The sequence below is a fragment of the Lissotriton vulgaris genome, chromosome 7, assembly GCF_964263255.1.
Source record: "Lissotriton vulgaris chromosome 7, aLisVul1.2, whole genome shotgun sequence".
NCBI lineage: Eukaryota > Metazoa > Chordata > Amphibia > Caudata > Salamandridae > Lissotriton > Lissotriton vulgaris.
The window spans coordinates 1,503,395,186-1,503,413,422 of NC_141695.1; the positions used below are offsets into that span (position 1 = coordinate 1,503,395,186).

Sequence of the window (18,237 nt, forward strand, 5' to 3'; positions counted from 1 at the left end):
GCACTGAAGAGATTATTGGTCTTCACTTGCGTATCACTTCAAGTTAGGAAACTAAAATGGATTACTCTGTAGCCACAACCAAATATAAAGACACATCCCTAACTATCCTTTTCTGTCAATTGTTCCACTTGGATGGAGTGAAGGACCTGACTGAATGGAGCTGTTGTACCATTTTTAAATATGGCGAGGCCAGAAAGTGACTTTCCTCCCAAGTGATGAATAAAAGGACCTGAGCTGTCACTAATCTGTTGCGGCCCCCACTGTTGGTTCTCAACCAGTTGGTGAGCTGACAGTATTTGCGTTCTTTGACAGAGAGCACACTTGCTGTGCTTCTCAAGACAACTAAGCAAGAAACCCTTTGCGAATGATTGTTGTGAGCGCTCAGGTGAAAAGTCAATAACCCACAGAAATTGCAGTGGGAAAATCAAGGCTGGGCAACACTACAGAGAAGTGTAGGACACTTTTTTCACCCCAGGAATGATTTGCTGTCTGAAGAAGGACCATGTTTGTAGTGCCTAGTAGGACATAGAATGTGGGGAAGGGCAGACATCCTATCTCAGGTTGTGTGTGCAAATCTTGCCGTGCACTTGGGCACAGTCCTTTTGTCGTAATTTGACAATGGCCGGGTTAGCGCTTAGCTTTGCTACACGTTATTCCCCTTAACTTGGCCATATTAGAAAACGCCATTTTGTATGTTACGGCGGCCATTTTAGGGAATGAGCGGCCTCGTGGTCAGCATGCCCTTTAGTCCGTTGTCCGTACCACTGACCACTCGACTTTGCCCAGCAACAGGCTATTTTTAGCAACGGTCAAGCCTGTGCATGCGCAGTTCCAACTGACCAGTCACCCCTCAGGAATGTTCCGCCAAACTGACCAGTGGAGTTGTAACCCCTCCCATGAGTTGGCTGTGCTCCAAAAATGACCATATATGTACATAAAGCTCTGTAACCCTGTACCGCCTACCTTTTATTACCTGTAAAATTGTATAAAAGACGGAATCACACCAACGTTCGGTGTGATACTTCTTGCATTGCCGAAGGGTGCTGTAGGAATGTACCACCACCCCATGGGGTCTTAATAAACTTGTCTTTTGTACTTTTCAGTTTCCGTGCCAACAGTTCTTTGGTGTAAGTGGGTATTTCCGTGGAGCATGTAGGCCTTGGGAACCCGATACCACACTTTGTTCAGATGTTGTTCAGGGATGGTGAGCACAAACAGTCCTTTGTTCTCCATTTTAGTATTCAATTTCAAACCCGACTTGTACACTTTGCTTTCCAGTGGTTTTTTGCTAGTAGTCTGCGCGTGAAATCTTATCAGGCTGATTTGAATGAGCAAATATGAATCAGGAAAATGAATGGCTTCTGCACCATTGAGTTTCGACCCTGTGGCTATCAAGAAAGTTCACCGAGTGTTTTGCAAATGGGAACACTGATAATAGGTTGTTGGTGTTTTACTTGATTGTGAAATATTGAAGTGAGCTTACTTGTGTTTTGCAGGTATGCAGGTCTTATTGAAGAAATCAATTTTGAAGAAGGGAAGGTACTTATTCATTTCAAACACTGGAATCACCGCCATGATGAATGGTTCTGTTGGGACAGTCCTGATCTGCGCCCTGAAGAGAAGATCCAACTACGGACCGAAGGCTTGAATAGTGAGCCAGTGCAACCTGTAAGTAGCGACCATTTACTATAGACCATTCCTTGTAAACAGCAAATCTTGAGTGTTTTACTGGTGGCGTGTGTATATGTTGCACAATATTTAAAATTTCAGTTGGCACATGCAGTGATTTGCGGATTTTAATTATTTCTTTTTTTGTTTAAACGATTTTTATTTTGTGGTTCAAGACTGCTACGGAGGATACTTCACCAATATTTACTGACAATCCTTGATTGGACCCTCCCTCCTCCCTAAAAGCAGTCATTATCACAGGCATTGCTTTACTCTTGTTCTGTCATAGCATCCAGAAGGCCCTGATAAGCCCCCCAGCCACTCCATATATTCCTCCATTTGCTTGGGCATCCCTTAATTTCATAGACCTGGCGTTCTGCAGCATTGCACCAGTCCATGTCCAATCTTCACTCCATTACTAGGTGGCTTAGTCGTACACCATCTTCAAACCATATTCTGGTTTGCCACTGCAAATCTTAAGGTGGATACTAATCTAGTGTACTTTCCAAAGCATTTCTCAGCCCAGATATTCAACGGAATAGTTTTCTGTGTGAGCCCTTGGTCGTGAGGTCAGCCTCCTCATGAAGGCAGCCCCAGACCCTTCACCCGAAGCCCTCCAATCGTGTGCAGTCCCAGAGTGTGTAGGAGCTACCCCCTCCCTGCATTCCACAGCCCCTGGCGCACTTATGGCCATCTTATGTAAGAGCTTTCGTGTGTAGTAGGACCTGTGAAGGACGCACAGTTGAATCAACACTTCCCCGGGTGATCAGAGTGCCTCCTCCCATTCCTCCTACGTGTCTCTCTCTCCCTCTCTCTCTCCCTCTCCCTCTCTCTCTCCCTCTCCCTCTCCCTCTCTCTCTCCCTCTCTCCTTCCTCCTCTCTCTCGTCTACACATTTCAATTCTAGGAGTACAACTAGAATTGTTAAAGCAGAATGTGTTTTGCTTCATTTGGTCATCAGTCTTCCTCTTAGTGCACGCCTCCCAAAATAGCGGTATGGTTAATGTTCATCCAGCGTAACCTTGTTTTATGCATCCTATATCGTTGCAATGAGGTTTTAAGATGCTAGTGAATTAAACTGCAAATTGTTTCAGGAGGATCAAGTCTTCTAACTTACCCCTAGTGAAAATGTAACATCTTGTTTCCGTTCATATTTTATGCTCCAAGTTATTCCCAGCATTTCATTCAATTTGCAGCTTTTGGGGTTTAGATTTCAGGGCCCTTTAGTACTTCCACAATGGTAGATGGTTGGGCTGTTTAAAAGACTATTAGGTTTTCACTAGGCATGGTCAAAATGTACTTACACTACTGTATTACACTATTTATGCCCTATATTACAACTCCAGCATTACAATTTAAGTTGCAGCTATTGGTGCTTAGATTAACATACCTGGGAAACGGCCCCCCACTGCCAACAAATTGGTGGAACCTTCTCTGACAAGCTTGATGATTTCTTCACACCAGTTGTTTTTGTTCTCTGCTAGCACACTTTTGTAAAGCAAAACATTAAAAAAAAACCTGACATTGAGCCCGTTTTAGATGCAACTAACTGGAGGAACTCGGGATCTGTTTCTGGGAGTAGGTGTTTTAACTACAGTACCAATGAGGTAACCAGGCTGAAGCAAATTATGCTATTACCTAATTGATTACACCCTACATGTTCCAGTGTTATACTGCATGGGGAAAACCCATCTATCCACTGTTTTCACTCTAGAAGAGGAAAGAAAGCTTCATTGTCATTCTCCTTGTATGTCTCTGTCAGCCACATGGTGTACTCCACACTATGTTTTTATCCTTGCGCATGTAGCAATGCAACATTTGGTAAAGAATTTTGACCTAAGTTTTAACCCATCCCCCCCCCCCCCCCCCCCCCCCCTTATATTCTCTGCTGTTGGTTAAACCTATTTTAAAGGGATTCTTTCATTATCAACACTCTTCTGCCCATGCCTCAGACATCATTTAAAAAATACATACTGATTGCTTTTTTCAAAGAACTGGTGATCGGGCTTACTTCCGTGGGGGGAGTGGTTGTAGAAGACATAACTGTACATGAAGCACGCCTGCATGCTTGCTATCACATCACGCAAAGCATCTTCAACTAATCAAGAAGTTTCCATTTCTGTCTGGGCTAAAGTTTATAATGTGGCAACCCTAGGAGTAACTGAAAAATCATAGAGGTCATTTTACTCTTTGGTAAAATCCATTCAGAATGGTCTCCCATAGCAAATTTGCCTTCAAAGCAAGAGCCTAAAATTCTGTAAATGCATCAAATCTTCCTCTCCGGGATCTTTTCAGCTGCCTTCTCTGCAACGAACAAGTGCCAAATTCTCTTGCTACTTGCACCCCTACACCCAGCATCTGTCACAACAGTTGTTTGTTTCTCTTCGATATTACTTGTGCTGTCGGAGGCAGATCGTATTTCTATTTATAATTCTTTAGTTATGAGGTACTCTCAGTGCTTGGGTCTGGCCTGATTTCTTCCAAGCATATTACATGGAAAAAGGGATACTTTTCCTGCATGCTTGGACGTTTACATAGTAAGTTAATCCTAATTGAAGGAGGCAGAAGATTTTCGTCTTTTTGTGGGAGAAAATATTAGAAAGGGGCCTCTTTAGATGTATCCAGACATGCTGAATGTATAGGGCAAATAACTGAAAAAAAATCATAATTTTTTTGATTTCTAATTGCTAGATAATTGAGTCTTTTGCACTAAGGTAAGTAATGGTGGAAGATCATGAGACGATTTGAAAGTGGAACTTTAATGGGACAAAAATAGAAAATGCAGTTGATGTAGAGGAAAGGGTCCACGATTTTCTGGCCATTGAGGCCTATACAAAGTAACAAGATTACATTTTAAAGATAAAAACAACTGCTTTGTAATTACATTTCAAGTAAGCTTTCTTTCCTTCCTATTTGGTCATCCTTCACAATGCTGTTTTTCCTTATGTTGATATTCATTATTGCACTGTGATTTAATTATGGACTTTTCAAAATGTATTTTGTTTTGTAGGAGTTTCGTGTAAATCAAAAGGTGTTGGCCTGCTGGTCTGATTGTCGATTTTACCCAGCTAAGGTTACAGCTGCTAACAAGGATGGTAAGAATGAGATTTATCCATGTGTAGTGTACTGGAAATAGCTTTATATACTTTCATAGGGCATTATAGTAATGACCATACAGCTAATGCCCAAGTGGTGCAAGCTTCATTATCGAAAGAATTTTACTTAATATATCTGTATGTTTTCTGTTGTTTTTTACAAGGGATGAAATGTGCTTCCTTAGCTTGTGTTTATGGCTATCAGCGAAGATCCCAGATTGGAGACAGAAAAGTTACTTGTAATTCTAGTGTTCCTTCTTGTCACTCTCAATTGAAGACATTCACCATGTTCCTCATTACTGAAGGATCAGTTTGGTTTCTCCAGGAGGGTTAGATTACTGAGGTTCTGTGAAAACAGACATAAGTCAAGCTACTGCAGAGCATGATTAGACAGTGATGCCATGGGCTCCCTTACAGGAGATGTTTCATGAAACTATTGGCTCTTTGGGGGGCGCTAGGTGGCTCACATCCGAGATGGCTGCACACTTATGAGGCTCCTGAGGCCTGGTGAAGACATCCAACAAATATTCTTACATCTACCAGTCTTCACCTTCTGATGCAACCACCCACCTGTGACTGAGACCCCCTCGAACGCACAGGGACGGAAAACTGGCACTTCTTGATAGCATTCTGCACAGCTACAGGGCTACGCTGGAGACGCACCTGCGAGTGAGCCCCAGGGCTGGAACCCTGCTGGGCTACCGGATCTACGCGAGCACCCTGGCTCCCCACATATTCCTGGGCCGAGGTCGCCCCGTGGGTGGGCCGCTTACCTTCTATTTGTGGAGCGGATCCCCTCTGCCCAGCTGACTGATGCACCACGGTGAGCTGCCTCCTACTCCCGTAATCTGAGGTGAACTGCGCTTCCCTGACGGCCTCCAAACGCTCGCGACCGATGCGAGCTGCGGGCGGCCACTCCAGACCAACCCTCTGGTGACGTTGTGATCAGTGCACCAGCCCTGCTGCGGGACCTGCATCTTGGGACAGGCGAAGCCCACGTTTTTCCGATCTGTTTTGGATCTTCTCGAGTAGTTTATCGACTCCGGTGACGGTAGGCATGCCCGGGTTCAAGCCCTGTGACGACTGTAACCGACTGATGTCGGTTACCGACCCCCACCGTCCGTGCATTTATTGCCTCTGGCCGACCATGATGAGAAGTCGTGCCCCCACTGCCGTGCCCTGGCGTCGAAAGCTAGGCGGTAGTGGTCCCGTAAGCGACTCGAGATCCGGCAGTCAGCCCGCGCCACTCGATGTCCCGGTCCAGGAGGAGGTCGAGGGGCCACAGTCATCACAGCTCACGAGTCGACACCACTCGTCGGGTTCAAAGCCCTCAGGTAAGTCAAGGCACAAGAAGTCGAAGGTGTCATCGCTCTTCTGATTTCCCCCCCCCCTGATGCTCGGGCGACGCGGCAGGGGGTTCGGGCGACACTGCCCACGTGGCTCCGCGTCCAGCTCCACACCCGCCGGTCCCTGGGCTGAACGCGACGCTTGAGGAGATCAGCGCCTTCCTCACGGCCATGAGGTCGCACTTCCTTCCGTCAGGCCCCGTCGAGGTGCCTTCGGACCCTGCGGACCCGTCTGGGAGCCCAATCCGGCCTGTGGCTTCGGCCCCGGCACCGTCGGCGACTTCGGCCCAGACGCTGCAGGACTTCTCAGGATCCAGGCCTGAATCTGTGTTGACGCCGGTCGACCTTACGACCCTTCTGCCGGCATCGTCACCAAGGGTGTCTACCCCCGGCGCAGTCCTCGGGCGGTGTCCTTGTCCCCGATCCCCACCCCGGTCCGGATCCGGCGTCGGACCGGCGCCGTCTTCAACTCCGATAGGTGAGCCTTTCACTGAGGATCCGGCTCCATCCTTACTTCCTGACCTTCAGGAGATGGAGGACGAGGGTGATTGGGAGGGGTCTGAGGACCCTCTGGCCCTGCAGTGCCAGTTGAGTCAGGACTGGACGGATGAACTTTGGGAAGCCAGTGGTCTGGACACTTCGCCAGACACTGGTTTTGTCTCCCCTCCTACCGTGGCTATGGAGGAGGGGGCTGCGTGCAGCGTGGTGTTGACTCGGGCAGCCAAGGCCTTGGCTCTTGAGCTCCCAGTCGCGGCCGTGAGGACTAACCTCCTCACTGAGGTACTCAAACCACAGGCAAGCTCCTCAGAGCGCCTCCCGCCATTCAAGGCCCTCACTGACGTTCTGTTGCACACCTGGTCCAAGCCCTCCACAGGCCTCACAGTGGATCTGAACGTGGCCCGCCACCGCCCGGCTCCGGGCGACCCCAGTTTCCTGTCTGTTCGCCCCACCCCTGAGAGCCTGGTGATCCAGACCTCAACTTCCCAGACCGCATTCCCGACCTCCCCTCCGGATCAGGAATCCAAAAGGTACAACCAGTTCGATAAGAAGCTGTTCTCCTCACTGAGCTTGGGGTTGCGGTATGTCAACAGCGCCTGCCTTTTGGGTACTTTACTCCCACTCTTTGTGGGATACGGTTGCGGAAGTGCTGCCTCAATGCCCAGCGGAGGTCAAGGCAAAGCTAACCCAGACCAATCGCGGAGGGAAGGGACGCAGCACGATATTTCATTCGGTGTGGACTGGATAACACAGACTCGCTAGGCAGGGCGATTGCAACGACGGTGGCGGTTTTCCACCACGCCTGGCTGAGGTCCGCCAACTTTTCGGGCGATGTCCAAGCATCCCTTATGGACATGCCTGTTGATGGCCGTCGCCTTTTTGGCGACAACGTGGGCAGAACGCTGGAACGTTTTAAGGACTCCAGGGCTACGGCCAAGTCGACGACTGCCTCCTGAAATCGCAATCCCGCTCACAGCTCCAACACCATACTTCCATTTGTCAGACAGTATTCCGTTCCTTGGGTCTGTCCATCAATCTGGAGAAATCTCAATTGCAGCCAACAACTTGCAAGGATTTCCTAGGAGCAACGCTGGACACCAAACTAGCAAAGGCGTTTGTCTCCCGGGAACGTCAGCAAAGGATTCTCCGATTAGTTTCGCTACTTCTGGCAAAGAGGTGCGCTTCAGTCCGTTTGTTGAAGTCCTTTCTAGGGATGGCTTCGTCGTGCATCGCTCTTGTCCCTCATTGCCGACTACGAGCCCGACCTATCCAACAGGCTCTGGACAAACAGTGGCGTCAAGTCACCGGTTCCTTCAACGATCAGGTTACCATCACCGTCCCCATGAAGAAAGCGCTCAGATGGTGGGCACAACCACATCAGCTAGCGGCAGGCACGTCCTTTCTGTTCAACACCCCGGATCTAACTTTAACGACGGATGCATCTCTGGAGGGTTGGGGAGCTCACCTCCAAGACCTTTCCGTCAAGGGGAAATGGACTTTGCATCAAAAGACCTGGCACATCAACAAATTGGAGCTCATGGCTATCTTTTTGGCCCTGAAATCATTTCAACCAGTGCTGCAAGGGGAGTCGGTTCTCATACAGACGGACAACACAACCTGCATGCATTACATAAACAAGCAGGGTGGAACAAAGTCTCCGGTGTTATCCCGCCTGGCAGAGGCGATTTGGGACTGGTCCATCAATCATCAGATCACAATCACCGCAGTTCATCTTCCGGGGTTGTCCAACCTTCTGGCGGATTCCCTAAGCAGATCCAGATCATCCAACCACGAGTGGGAACTCCACCAGCCAACACTCGATATGGTCTTTCGTCGTTGGGGATTCCCGGAAATCGACCTCTTTGCAGCTCCAGAGAACCGCAAATGCCCCGCTTACGCAAGCTGGCATCCCCACAAAGGATCCCAAGGCAATGCCCTTTTGATGGATTGGTCGAATCTCTTCGCCTACGCCTTTCCTCCGATCCCTCTGGTGCCACGAGTACTTTGGAAGATTCGGAGAGAACCCTGCCACATCCTTCTGATTGCTCCCAGGTGACCACGACAGGCGTGGTTCTCGGAGCTGCTACTCCTGTCTCAATGCAAACCCATTCTTCTTCATCTTCGAATGGATCTTCTCTCCATGAACAGGGGTCAAATCTACCATCCAGACCCCTCTTCTCTGAGCTTATCAGCCTGGAACCTGAACACTGTGAATTTGCACATCTAACCATCCCTCAGGAGTGTCGTAACATCCTTGCTCAGGCCAGGGCTCCATCAACTATAAAGACCTATAAGTTGAAATGGAAACGCTTTTGCCACTGGTGTGCAGACGCCGGAGTACATCCTTTGCGTGCCACGCCCGCTGAGCTCCTCCCTTTCTTTTTCCAACTGGCTCAGTCGGGTTTGTCACATGCTACTTTAAGAGTTTTTCTGGCGGCAATATCACGCTTCCGCCATGATGGCTCCGCCTCCCTATGTTCATCCAGGTTAATACGTCAATTTTTCAAGGGACTTCTTCGGACTTTTCCTCCAGTTCGGCGTCCCCCTCCCGAGTGGCGCCTCAACATTGTCCTATCACAATTAATGACTGCACCTTTTGAATCAATCCATAAAGCAGACCTCAAGTATGTCACCTGGAAGGTCGCGCTTTTACTTGCTTTGACGTCTTCACGTCGAGTGAGTGATATGCATGCATTCACGATCAAACCACCATTTCTACAGTTTAAACCGGATTCTGTGCTTTTACGCACTAACCCTACTTTTCTTCCAAAAGTGCCTTCAGACTTCCATATTAATGAGCCTGTTATACTGAAGTCTTTCTTTGCCAACCCGCAATCTCCTGCGGAACAACGCTTGCACTCTTTGGACATTAGAAGATGTTTAAAGTTTTACATCAGCAGAACAGCCCAGTTCCGAAAGTCGGATCAGCTCTTTGTGGCCTATGGCCGCTTTCAAAAAGGGCGGCCAGTCACCAAACCTACAGTAGCCCGCTGGGTGGCTTCGGCGATTGCTTTCTGCCATCAGAAAGCGGGAAAGCCTTTACAGACTGCAGTACGGGCCCACTCTACCAGGTCTATGGCCTCTTCGACTGCACTCTTTGCCGGAGTTCCATTGCATCAGATTTGCAGAGCAGCCACGTGGTCCAGCAGGCACACGTTCACAAAGCACTACAATCTGGGTGCCATGGCTGAAGGAGATACCGCAGTGGGACAAGCTGTGGTCCGTAATCTTTTTCAATAAGGTGAGCCTCTATTCTACCCTCCTCCTAATAGTTTCCAGTTTTATGCATGTCTTCTCTATGTATACATATAGTTGTATAACTTCTATGGCATGGGTTATTACACCCCTTGATTCCAACCTTTTGTTTATACATTGCATTCTGGAAACTTTGTGTTGGGATACGGACTGCTAACTATTCTATATTCAAGCATGTGAATCTATGAAAGACACCCCAATACTGGAGAAGAACAATTGTTACTTACCTGTAAACAGGTGGTTCTCCAGTATTGGTGTCTTTCATAGATTCACATGTGACCCTCCCATCCTCCCCTCAGAGGCTCTCTTCTCCTCATAGACTCTGTGGTCACTCTTGTGCTACGAAAATCTGAGGGCTTGAGCTCTGAGGAGAAGGTTCTAGAGGGCTGCTGGCGCCTGATTGGCTGCAGTTTGGACTAACATAATGACAAGGATAGGCTGCATTGGAACTGTTATATTCCCATGCATTCCTATGGAGAACTTTTTGGTTAGGTACCCTATGCTTCTTGTATGCATTTTTTGGGTTTTTCCTTATTATGTATATGTATATTTATTATATATTATTATATATTTAGTATTTATTGCTATTTTATTTACCGTGGGACTCCCACTCCGACGACGGGGAATATTCAAGCATGTGAATCTATGAAAGACACCAATACTGGAGAACCACCTGTTTACAGGTAAGTAACAATTGTTCTTTCACCTCATCTGGTAGTGGAGAGGGCCCACTGCTCCCTGGGGCCACGGCCCCCACAAGGTGCCCCACCCCCAAGATCCATCATCGCTCGACTTCTTAATTTCAGGGACCATGACACGGTGCTGCAAAGAGCCTGTGATATGATAGGATATGATATGGCTTTTATAGAGCGCGACTTACACTCCACGGAGCATCTTGGCGCTAGTAATAACGTGTCACAGAGGAGGAGAGAAGGGAAGTGCACAAAGCACCAGAAGAGAGGGAAAGATTAGTGGACCTGAAAGTAATTTGTGCGGGGGGGGTTGAATTGAATTAAATTAAATTAGTGCTAGACAAAGGGTGTCAGAGGCATTAAAGATCCAGGTTTTGAGGGCCTTACGAAACAGGTTTTCTGAGGGGATCAGACGTATCTGGGCAGGGAGCCTGTTCCAGGCTCTAGCTCCCAATACTCCTAAGGATTTTCCTCCTTTATTTGAGAGTCTGAATCTGGGGACCACAAGTAGGTTCAGGTTGGAAGATCTGAGTGAGCGGGAGGGAGTGTATCTTCCAAACCTTTGGGACAGATAGGTGGGACCCGACTGGTGGTAGGCTCTGAACGTGATAAGTAAGATTTTAAATAGCACTCTCTTGTGGATAGGTAGCCAGTGTAGGGTTCTGAGTGCTGCTGAGGCAGATGACTTCCTCGGAAGTCTCAATACTAGGCGGGCTGCAGCGTTCTGAACCATCTTCAGTTTGTGCAGAACACTTTTATTGGAGCCTGCGTAGATGCTGTTACAATAATCCAGACGGGATGTGATGAGGGCCACTGCTACCGTCTTTCTAGCTGTCAGGGGGAGGAGGTCGAAGAACCTTCTCAGGCCCTTGATAATGTTGAAGCAGGACCCTGCCACAGTGCCTGCTTGTTGTTTGAAGGATAGTGCTTCATCAAACCTGATCCCGAGGTTGCGGGCTGACTTGATGGTATTTGGCGGGGCTTCGGCATCTTGGGGCCACCAGTGTTTAGGGGAGAAAAGGTTGTCCTGGCCAAAAGGGAGGATTTCAGTTTTCCCTGAATTGCACTTGAGGTGGTGTGTTCTCATCCATTCAAAAGTTGCGGTGAGACAGTCTCTCAGGTTTTCTTCTGCTGTAGTTGTGTTGTTGTCTAGGACAAGGATGAGCTGAGTGTCATCAGCGTACGATATCGTGCTGATGTTGAAGGAAGTGATGAGCTCTATCAGAGGGGTCATATAAAGGTTAAAAAGAGTTGGGCTCAGGCTGGAGCCCTGTGGCACCCCTGTGTTAAGTGCTTTTTCGTCTGACTGGTAGTTTCCTAATATAGTGACTTGTTTCCTATGACTGAGGAAGTTTTTCAGCCAATTTAAGGCAGTTCCTGTTAGTCCTGAGTCTGCCAGGCGGCCAATTAATACGGGGTGTGAGACCGTATCAAAGGCCGCCGACAGGTCGAGCAGGATCAGGACGGCTTTTTTTCCTTGACCCATTGCTATCTTGAGTCTCCACTGTGTGTAAGAGGGCTGACTCCGTGGAGTGTTTTGCTCTGAAACCTGCCTGGCTGGGGTGTAGTAGGTGATTGTCCTCCAGAAATCTGGTCAGCTGTTTGTTTACCGAAACCAATGCGAGGGCAATTCTTTTTCTGTTCACCCTGACTTTACTTATGCAGTTCAGGAAGCCCGCCGGAAATTTCTTCCTTCAAAGCAGAAGCTCTGCAAGGCCAAATTTGAATGTGCCCTATTATACCCTGCAAAACTCCGGATATCCCAAGATGGCAAACACATCTTCTATACAAATCCACAGTAGGTAGATGACTTCCTGAAGAAGACCGTGAAGCGATCGCCGAGGCGAGATCGCGATTCCAGATCACCTTCCCTTTCCTGGCAGTTGATCGGCGACACTCTGTTGGTGCTCTGATTTCCTGAAGAGTCTTGGCGCGTCCTGCGGAGATGTACGCTTCATGATGGACTCTGGTTCATACTGGACTCTGGTTCTTTCTTTTACAACCTCACGAGTCGTGCACTGCTGGGATGCCGTCCGTTATTGATGTCTGGTCCTGGTAAATAAAGTTGTTGTTTCACCAGGGACCCCTCCCCCCCCCGCATTGCTGATCTCCCTTTTTGTGGGTTGTTCTTCCCTTGGAATTAGACTGCTGCAATGTCTGGTCATGGGAAGGGGTTCGTGCCAAATTGGTGCCCCCTTCTTGGGAGATCCCCCTTGCATGTTTGTTCTTTGGGTTGATGTTTTCCTGCACTTTTGGACGTTATACCAGTTTCACTGGGTTTGTGAGCAATCACCGACTTTCAGGGGTTCATGGGGTGGGTGGCTATATACCGGCACGATTGGGGTGCCTTTGTGGGCGGGTCTGAGAATCGATGTTTGCTTTAGAAGCACCTTTGCTTTGATCTGTTCTTGTGGGGAGGTGGGAGGGAATGGGGGGGTTCTTTATTGTTCCGTCCAATGCAGTGCACATGTCCTGCATAAAGTTATTTTTGGCATGCATGGTGGTAATAATGCTGACCAAGCACATCCACGACAGTTCCATTTCCCTCGTTTACTATCACAGCACAACCTACGGCCCTTAGTTTCAGATTTTTTTGTCAGAAATAAAGGCTTTGTAGAACAAATGGGCGCACTGTGTGAGTCCTTGAAGGTCACTGTTCGAGGAATAGGCACTTCTAAGAGTTTTGGAGTACTCCGGGACATCAGACGGAACTTGCAGCGACTAGAGGTCGAGACAAAACGTCTGGAGACTAACTTGTGGTCTGATAATACTGGCACACATCGGGCCTTGTTCTGAGAAAAGCTTACAGATTATACGACCACCGCGGATTGTGAGGCGAAATTCCGTGGCAAGAACTTCAACGCTCACCGCTATGGGGAGGGTGAGCGGCCAGGCCGTGCCTTAGCTAATAATATTAAGCAGCCTTGTTTTTCTAATTATGTGCTGGAGGTGGTCGATGATAAGGGTACGCGACACATAGACAGTCAAGATATACTTAAAACGTTTACCACTTTTTACAAGAACCTGTACACAACACAACTTACTTCTCCCCCAGACTTTTCTCCTTTTCTTGGCGACATCACCCTAGGCTGGCTAGGTGAGACGCAACGTAAATACCTGGCTGCGCCGTTTGAGGATGATGAGGTGTGGGAATCCATTATGCAGATGAGGTTGGGCAGGGCTCCAGGCTAGGATGGCCTACCCTCTGATTTTTAGAAGTCTTACATTGATCATCTACTTCCAATATTGAAAGAGGTCTTTCTAGAGGCATACTAGTCACAAATGTTTCGACCCACGATGAGGGAGGCCCTCATCACGTCATTGCTAAAGCCAGCTAAACCCGCAGACCGATGTGAATCCTACAGACCCCGGTCTCTATTAAACACCGACACAAAGATCCTTGCTAAGTTATTGGCTAACCGCTTGTATCTTCTCCTAGACAAATTGGTCCTCCCCGATCAGGCAGGTTTCATGCCAGGCAGAGCGACATCCCACAACCTCAGGACCCTATTCTCCATCTTACAAACAGTTGATCCCAAACTGGCACTGGTGGCAGTCTTTCTAGATGCCTCCAAGGCTTTTGACTCGATGGAATGGATTACCTGTTTACCGTTTTGCAATGCAATGCAATGCATGGGACTCCCTATAGTTGTCCTCTCCTGGGTCTGACTATTGTACACGTCAACTACAGCGTCTTGATCAATGTGCACACATCACCGCCATTCTCCCTTTCCTGCGGCGCTAGTCGGGGATGTCCCCTTTCCCCGCTCCATTTTGCCCTAGTGATGGAACCTCTGGCAGCAAGGATTAGGCTACATTTCAACCATGTAGGTCTTTGCTGCCTCCTATGGCCTGTCCTAAGATCCCTTTATGCAGACGATGTCACCCTCTATATCAAAAATCCTAGACCTAATCTAAACCCACTCATGCAGGAGTTTGTTAGATTCGTTGGTTATTCGGGCATTACCATAAATTGTACTAAATCTAGAATTTTCTCGCTAAACAGTGCTGCCGCCCCCTTTGAAATGGAATATCTAATTGTATGGTTTGACGAAGAGGTTAAGTACTTGGGGATGCGGGTTACAGCAGACCGGGACGAGCTCATGCGCCCGAATTATGGTTGTACAATGCAGGATGTTACTGGCTGTATTACCTGCCGGATAGCATTGCCTTTGACTATGGCTGGTCGGATATCCCTCATAAAAATGGTCATACTTCCGAAATTACTCTATTTATTCCTTAATATTCCTTATGATCCTGGGAGACACTTCTTTAGTACTCGCCTATCAGAACTGATTAGACTAGTTTGGGGTGGTAAGCAGCCTCGCACTCAATGGGACACGTTGACTCGACCTTGCGCACAAGGAGGCTTAGACGTCCAGAATTTTGAATTATACTATACAAGTGCCCAGGCGCACTTTGCTCGCTACTGGTTCCACTCCCCCCTTACACTCCGCATGTCGCTACAGAACATTGGCTTGCGGACCCGATCCCACTGGATGGAGTTCTTCTATCCAACGTTGAGCCCCGGGGGCGCACCCCGACCTCCGTAGACTGCACAAAAAACGCTTGGGCTCGTATCTTGGAGCGTACGGCAGCGGCTAACCTATATTCCCCTCTTCTCCCACTAGTCTACCACCGTGATATGGCATTACTACAGGAAAGCATGTTTAGAAAGATGGCACGTACTCTACATATTCAAAACTGGGGTGACCTATATGTCAAGGGCAAGTTCCGTACCCTCCAACAGCTGTGTCACGATCCCTCCCTGTCTACCATGGACACTTTTCTGTATGCTCTTCTACCTCATGGTTTGCAGGTGTGTCACTCCGCTTTCCCCTCTGAACCAGCCACCTTGACACCTCTGCACCAAATCCTGCTGGCGGACTCCGCTTCACATTTAGTATCTCCACTTTAGCACACCGTGTATGCAGATTACGAATACCCTCTCAGTACTTCCTGAGCCATATGGGAGGCAGAATTAGACCAGGAATTTACAGACGAACAATGGGCGTACTGCTGCAAGCAGAGTGAGCAGGTCTCCTCAAATTGCAGGCTGCGTGGCATACATTACAGATGTCGCCGCCGCAGCTACTATACCCCAATTCGCCTCCACAGATATGGCCTGTGCAATTCCGATAGATGTGCTAGATGTCGGGAAGAACATGCAGATTTTTTACACTTAGCATGGATGTGCCCTGGGGTGTTTGACTATTGGCAGCAAGTCCTCACAGCCCTAGACTGCATGATTTCTGCAACTATTTCCAGATCACCTCTTACTTCACTTCTAGGTTATACTGAACACATCCCAGTCACGTATAGAAAGTTTGTGTCCTTTTGTCTAGTTTTGGCTAAGAGCCGAGTGGCCTGCAGGTAGGGCCGTGGCCGCGCACCTAAATTGAGTGGCTCGGCGATAAGATCCTGTGGCAAAATCAAATTTGCACATACGCTGAATTGCTTCCCCATTCCTTGCGTCCCCGCGACATATGGAGCCCGCTGCAGACATACCTATTAGAACACCCTATTGTTGCTGACGCTGCACAGTGATGTCTACTTGCCTTGCATATTTCCAAGAGTTACAGTTCCCCCCGTGGCTGAGGAGCCTGCTTTGGGAGTTCCCTCCTGTTGCTATCCTCTTTTACCTCCGGATAGCCCCCTCCTCATCCCCTGACGATGCATGTGTTGCTCATGGTAAACTGAACACAAAATGCTTTGCCATTTCTAATTATGGTAATGTTGTATATTTGCAATGTATTTTGATGCCCATTTATATCCAATTACTCTGAATGACATGGTTCCCCATTTGATGATTGTATTCTCGAAATTGCTTATAATGAAACTACTCCTACTGTGGCTGTCAAGAGATTGCTTGTACCATGCTGATGGTTGTTTAAATAAAGCTTTAAAAAAAAAAACTACTGGGGGAGGAGCCAAGATGGCGGTCGGGACGGACGTGTAGGCTCCCGGCTCCGCAAGCCTTCCACTTCCGCACCGATATCCTGACCTGTATCCTGTACCTATACTGCGGCGGGACGGTGATTCGAACGCGCTGTTACCACTCGCGTTCTCCTGAGGTCTCTGCCTGCTGTTTTGCTGGAGATTTCGTCGAGTTTGCCGACTTCCATAGCCTCGCCTCCGGGACCTGTGTCGATCTATGCTGCTGGAGCGGCGTCGGTCGGTCGAGCTGGGGCAGAGCCGGCGCTTGGGGATGCGCTGCCTGCCGAAGAGGGAGACGGACGAGATCCTTTCCGCTGTGGAGGGATTTTCTGCTATTATATTGCGTGCACTGGTGAGGCGGGAGCCCTTCCTGCACTACTTCTCCTTATGATCGCTGGCGACGGGTTGTGCCGACCCCATTTTGAAGCACTCTCCTGGCGGTCCACTTTCGAATTGGCCCCCGTCTTCAGCCGGAGGTGAAATGGCTCTCGCTGTGGGTCGCTCCCTGACTGTGTGTTTTGCTCCCATCGGCGATCCGGACTGCCGCCTCCTGGTGCCGATTTCGCCCCCTCTCCATTGTGATCCCCCTGAAGGGGTGGAAATGGCTGCTGGCTCCCTGACCGCGGAGACGAGTGCTACCTCGCCTCAAGGATGATTTACCCTGCCTGGTCCTGAGCTGGGTGTTGGACCGCGTGTACCACTTTGCAGTGAGGAACGGTTGGAACTGCAGCCAGTTTTGACTTGCGGTGCCGTCCTGGCTGCTCTTGCCGACTTACGGACTGCATGGCTGGCAGGCACCCGCGAGCTGGGTCGGAAGCTTGATGATGCCGCACCTACACTGGGGCGAACGCTGTATTGCTTCTCAATCGCGTTTCCTATTCTCCACGTATCGTTTTCATTCAAAGTCTTCAATCGGAAGATTCATGGAGGGCCGTTGGGCCTACCTGCGTCGGGCCCATTAGCAGTCAATGGAACAGACTCCATTTAAATGTTGTCCTGGGTGTCGTGCTAAGTTTCCGCGGACCGACTTGCACGAAGTGTGTAACTTGTCTATACCTGGAACACGACGAACAGGACTGCGACACATGCCAATCATTTCGATCCAAGAAGACACTCCAGGATTGTCGAGATCGACGTCACGAAATGCATCAACAAAGGGGCTCCGTACCGTACATCTTCGGAGAAGATTCCGACCAGGAAGAATTCCACGCACAAGGAGCCGAAGAAGAGGAAGAACACATCTGTGTCTGAAGCCGACTCCGACACGGAAGAGCAAGTAACAGGCTCCAGTCCTTTCTCAGGGCAAGGTCGGCACTGAGAAAAGGTTTCAAACGCCTCCCTCTCTGGCTTGGCACCAAAACATACAGACAAGCCTTCCTTTGACTCAATACGAAATCTTAGACATCGAAATTCAAGCATGTACTAGTGACCATCCCTTCAGCACCAAAAACGAAATCTTCGGATACAAACCCTTCGAAGACAAAACCTTTGACAATTCTGGCATCAAAGGCCAAACCGCCTCCCCTACCATCCTAAAAGCCTTGTTTCGACGTTCTGGCTTCTTATATGAACCCAAAACAAAAAACTGGCCATCAATCCAGACACAGGACATATTCATGTGAAATTAAAAAAGAAACCAGAATTACTAGAGGAATACCACATTCCACTTAAAAGCAAGAATGTGGGTACTAATCCTTATCCTCCTCCTGTTACTCCTCCTTCACCCATTGATCCAAATTTATTGGAT

At 48.6% G+C, this 18,237-nt stretch overlaps 1 protein-coding gene across 1 annotated transcript in view; it reads left to right on the top strand.

Annotated features, from left to right (window-relative positions):
- PHF20 (PHD finger protein 20) overlaps window positions 1–18,237 on the top strand; it is a 1,006,161-nt gene that overhangs the window by 136,427 nt on the left and 851,497 nt on the right. Inside the window, exons 3-4 of the mRNA XM_086932347.1 lie at window positions 1,497–1,668; window positions 4,678–4,762. Of these exons, the coding sequence (XP_086788473.1) occupies window positions 1,497–1,668; window positions 4,678–4,762 (257 nt within the window). The remainder of the gene's footprint in view (window positions 1–1,496; window positions 1,669–4,677; window positions 4,763–18,237) is intronic.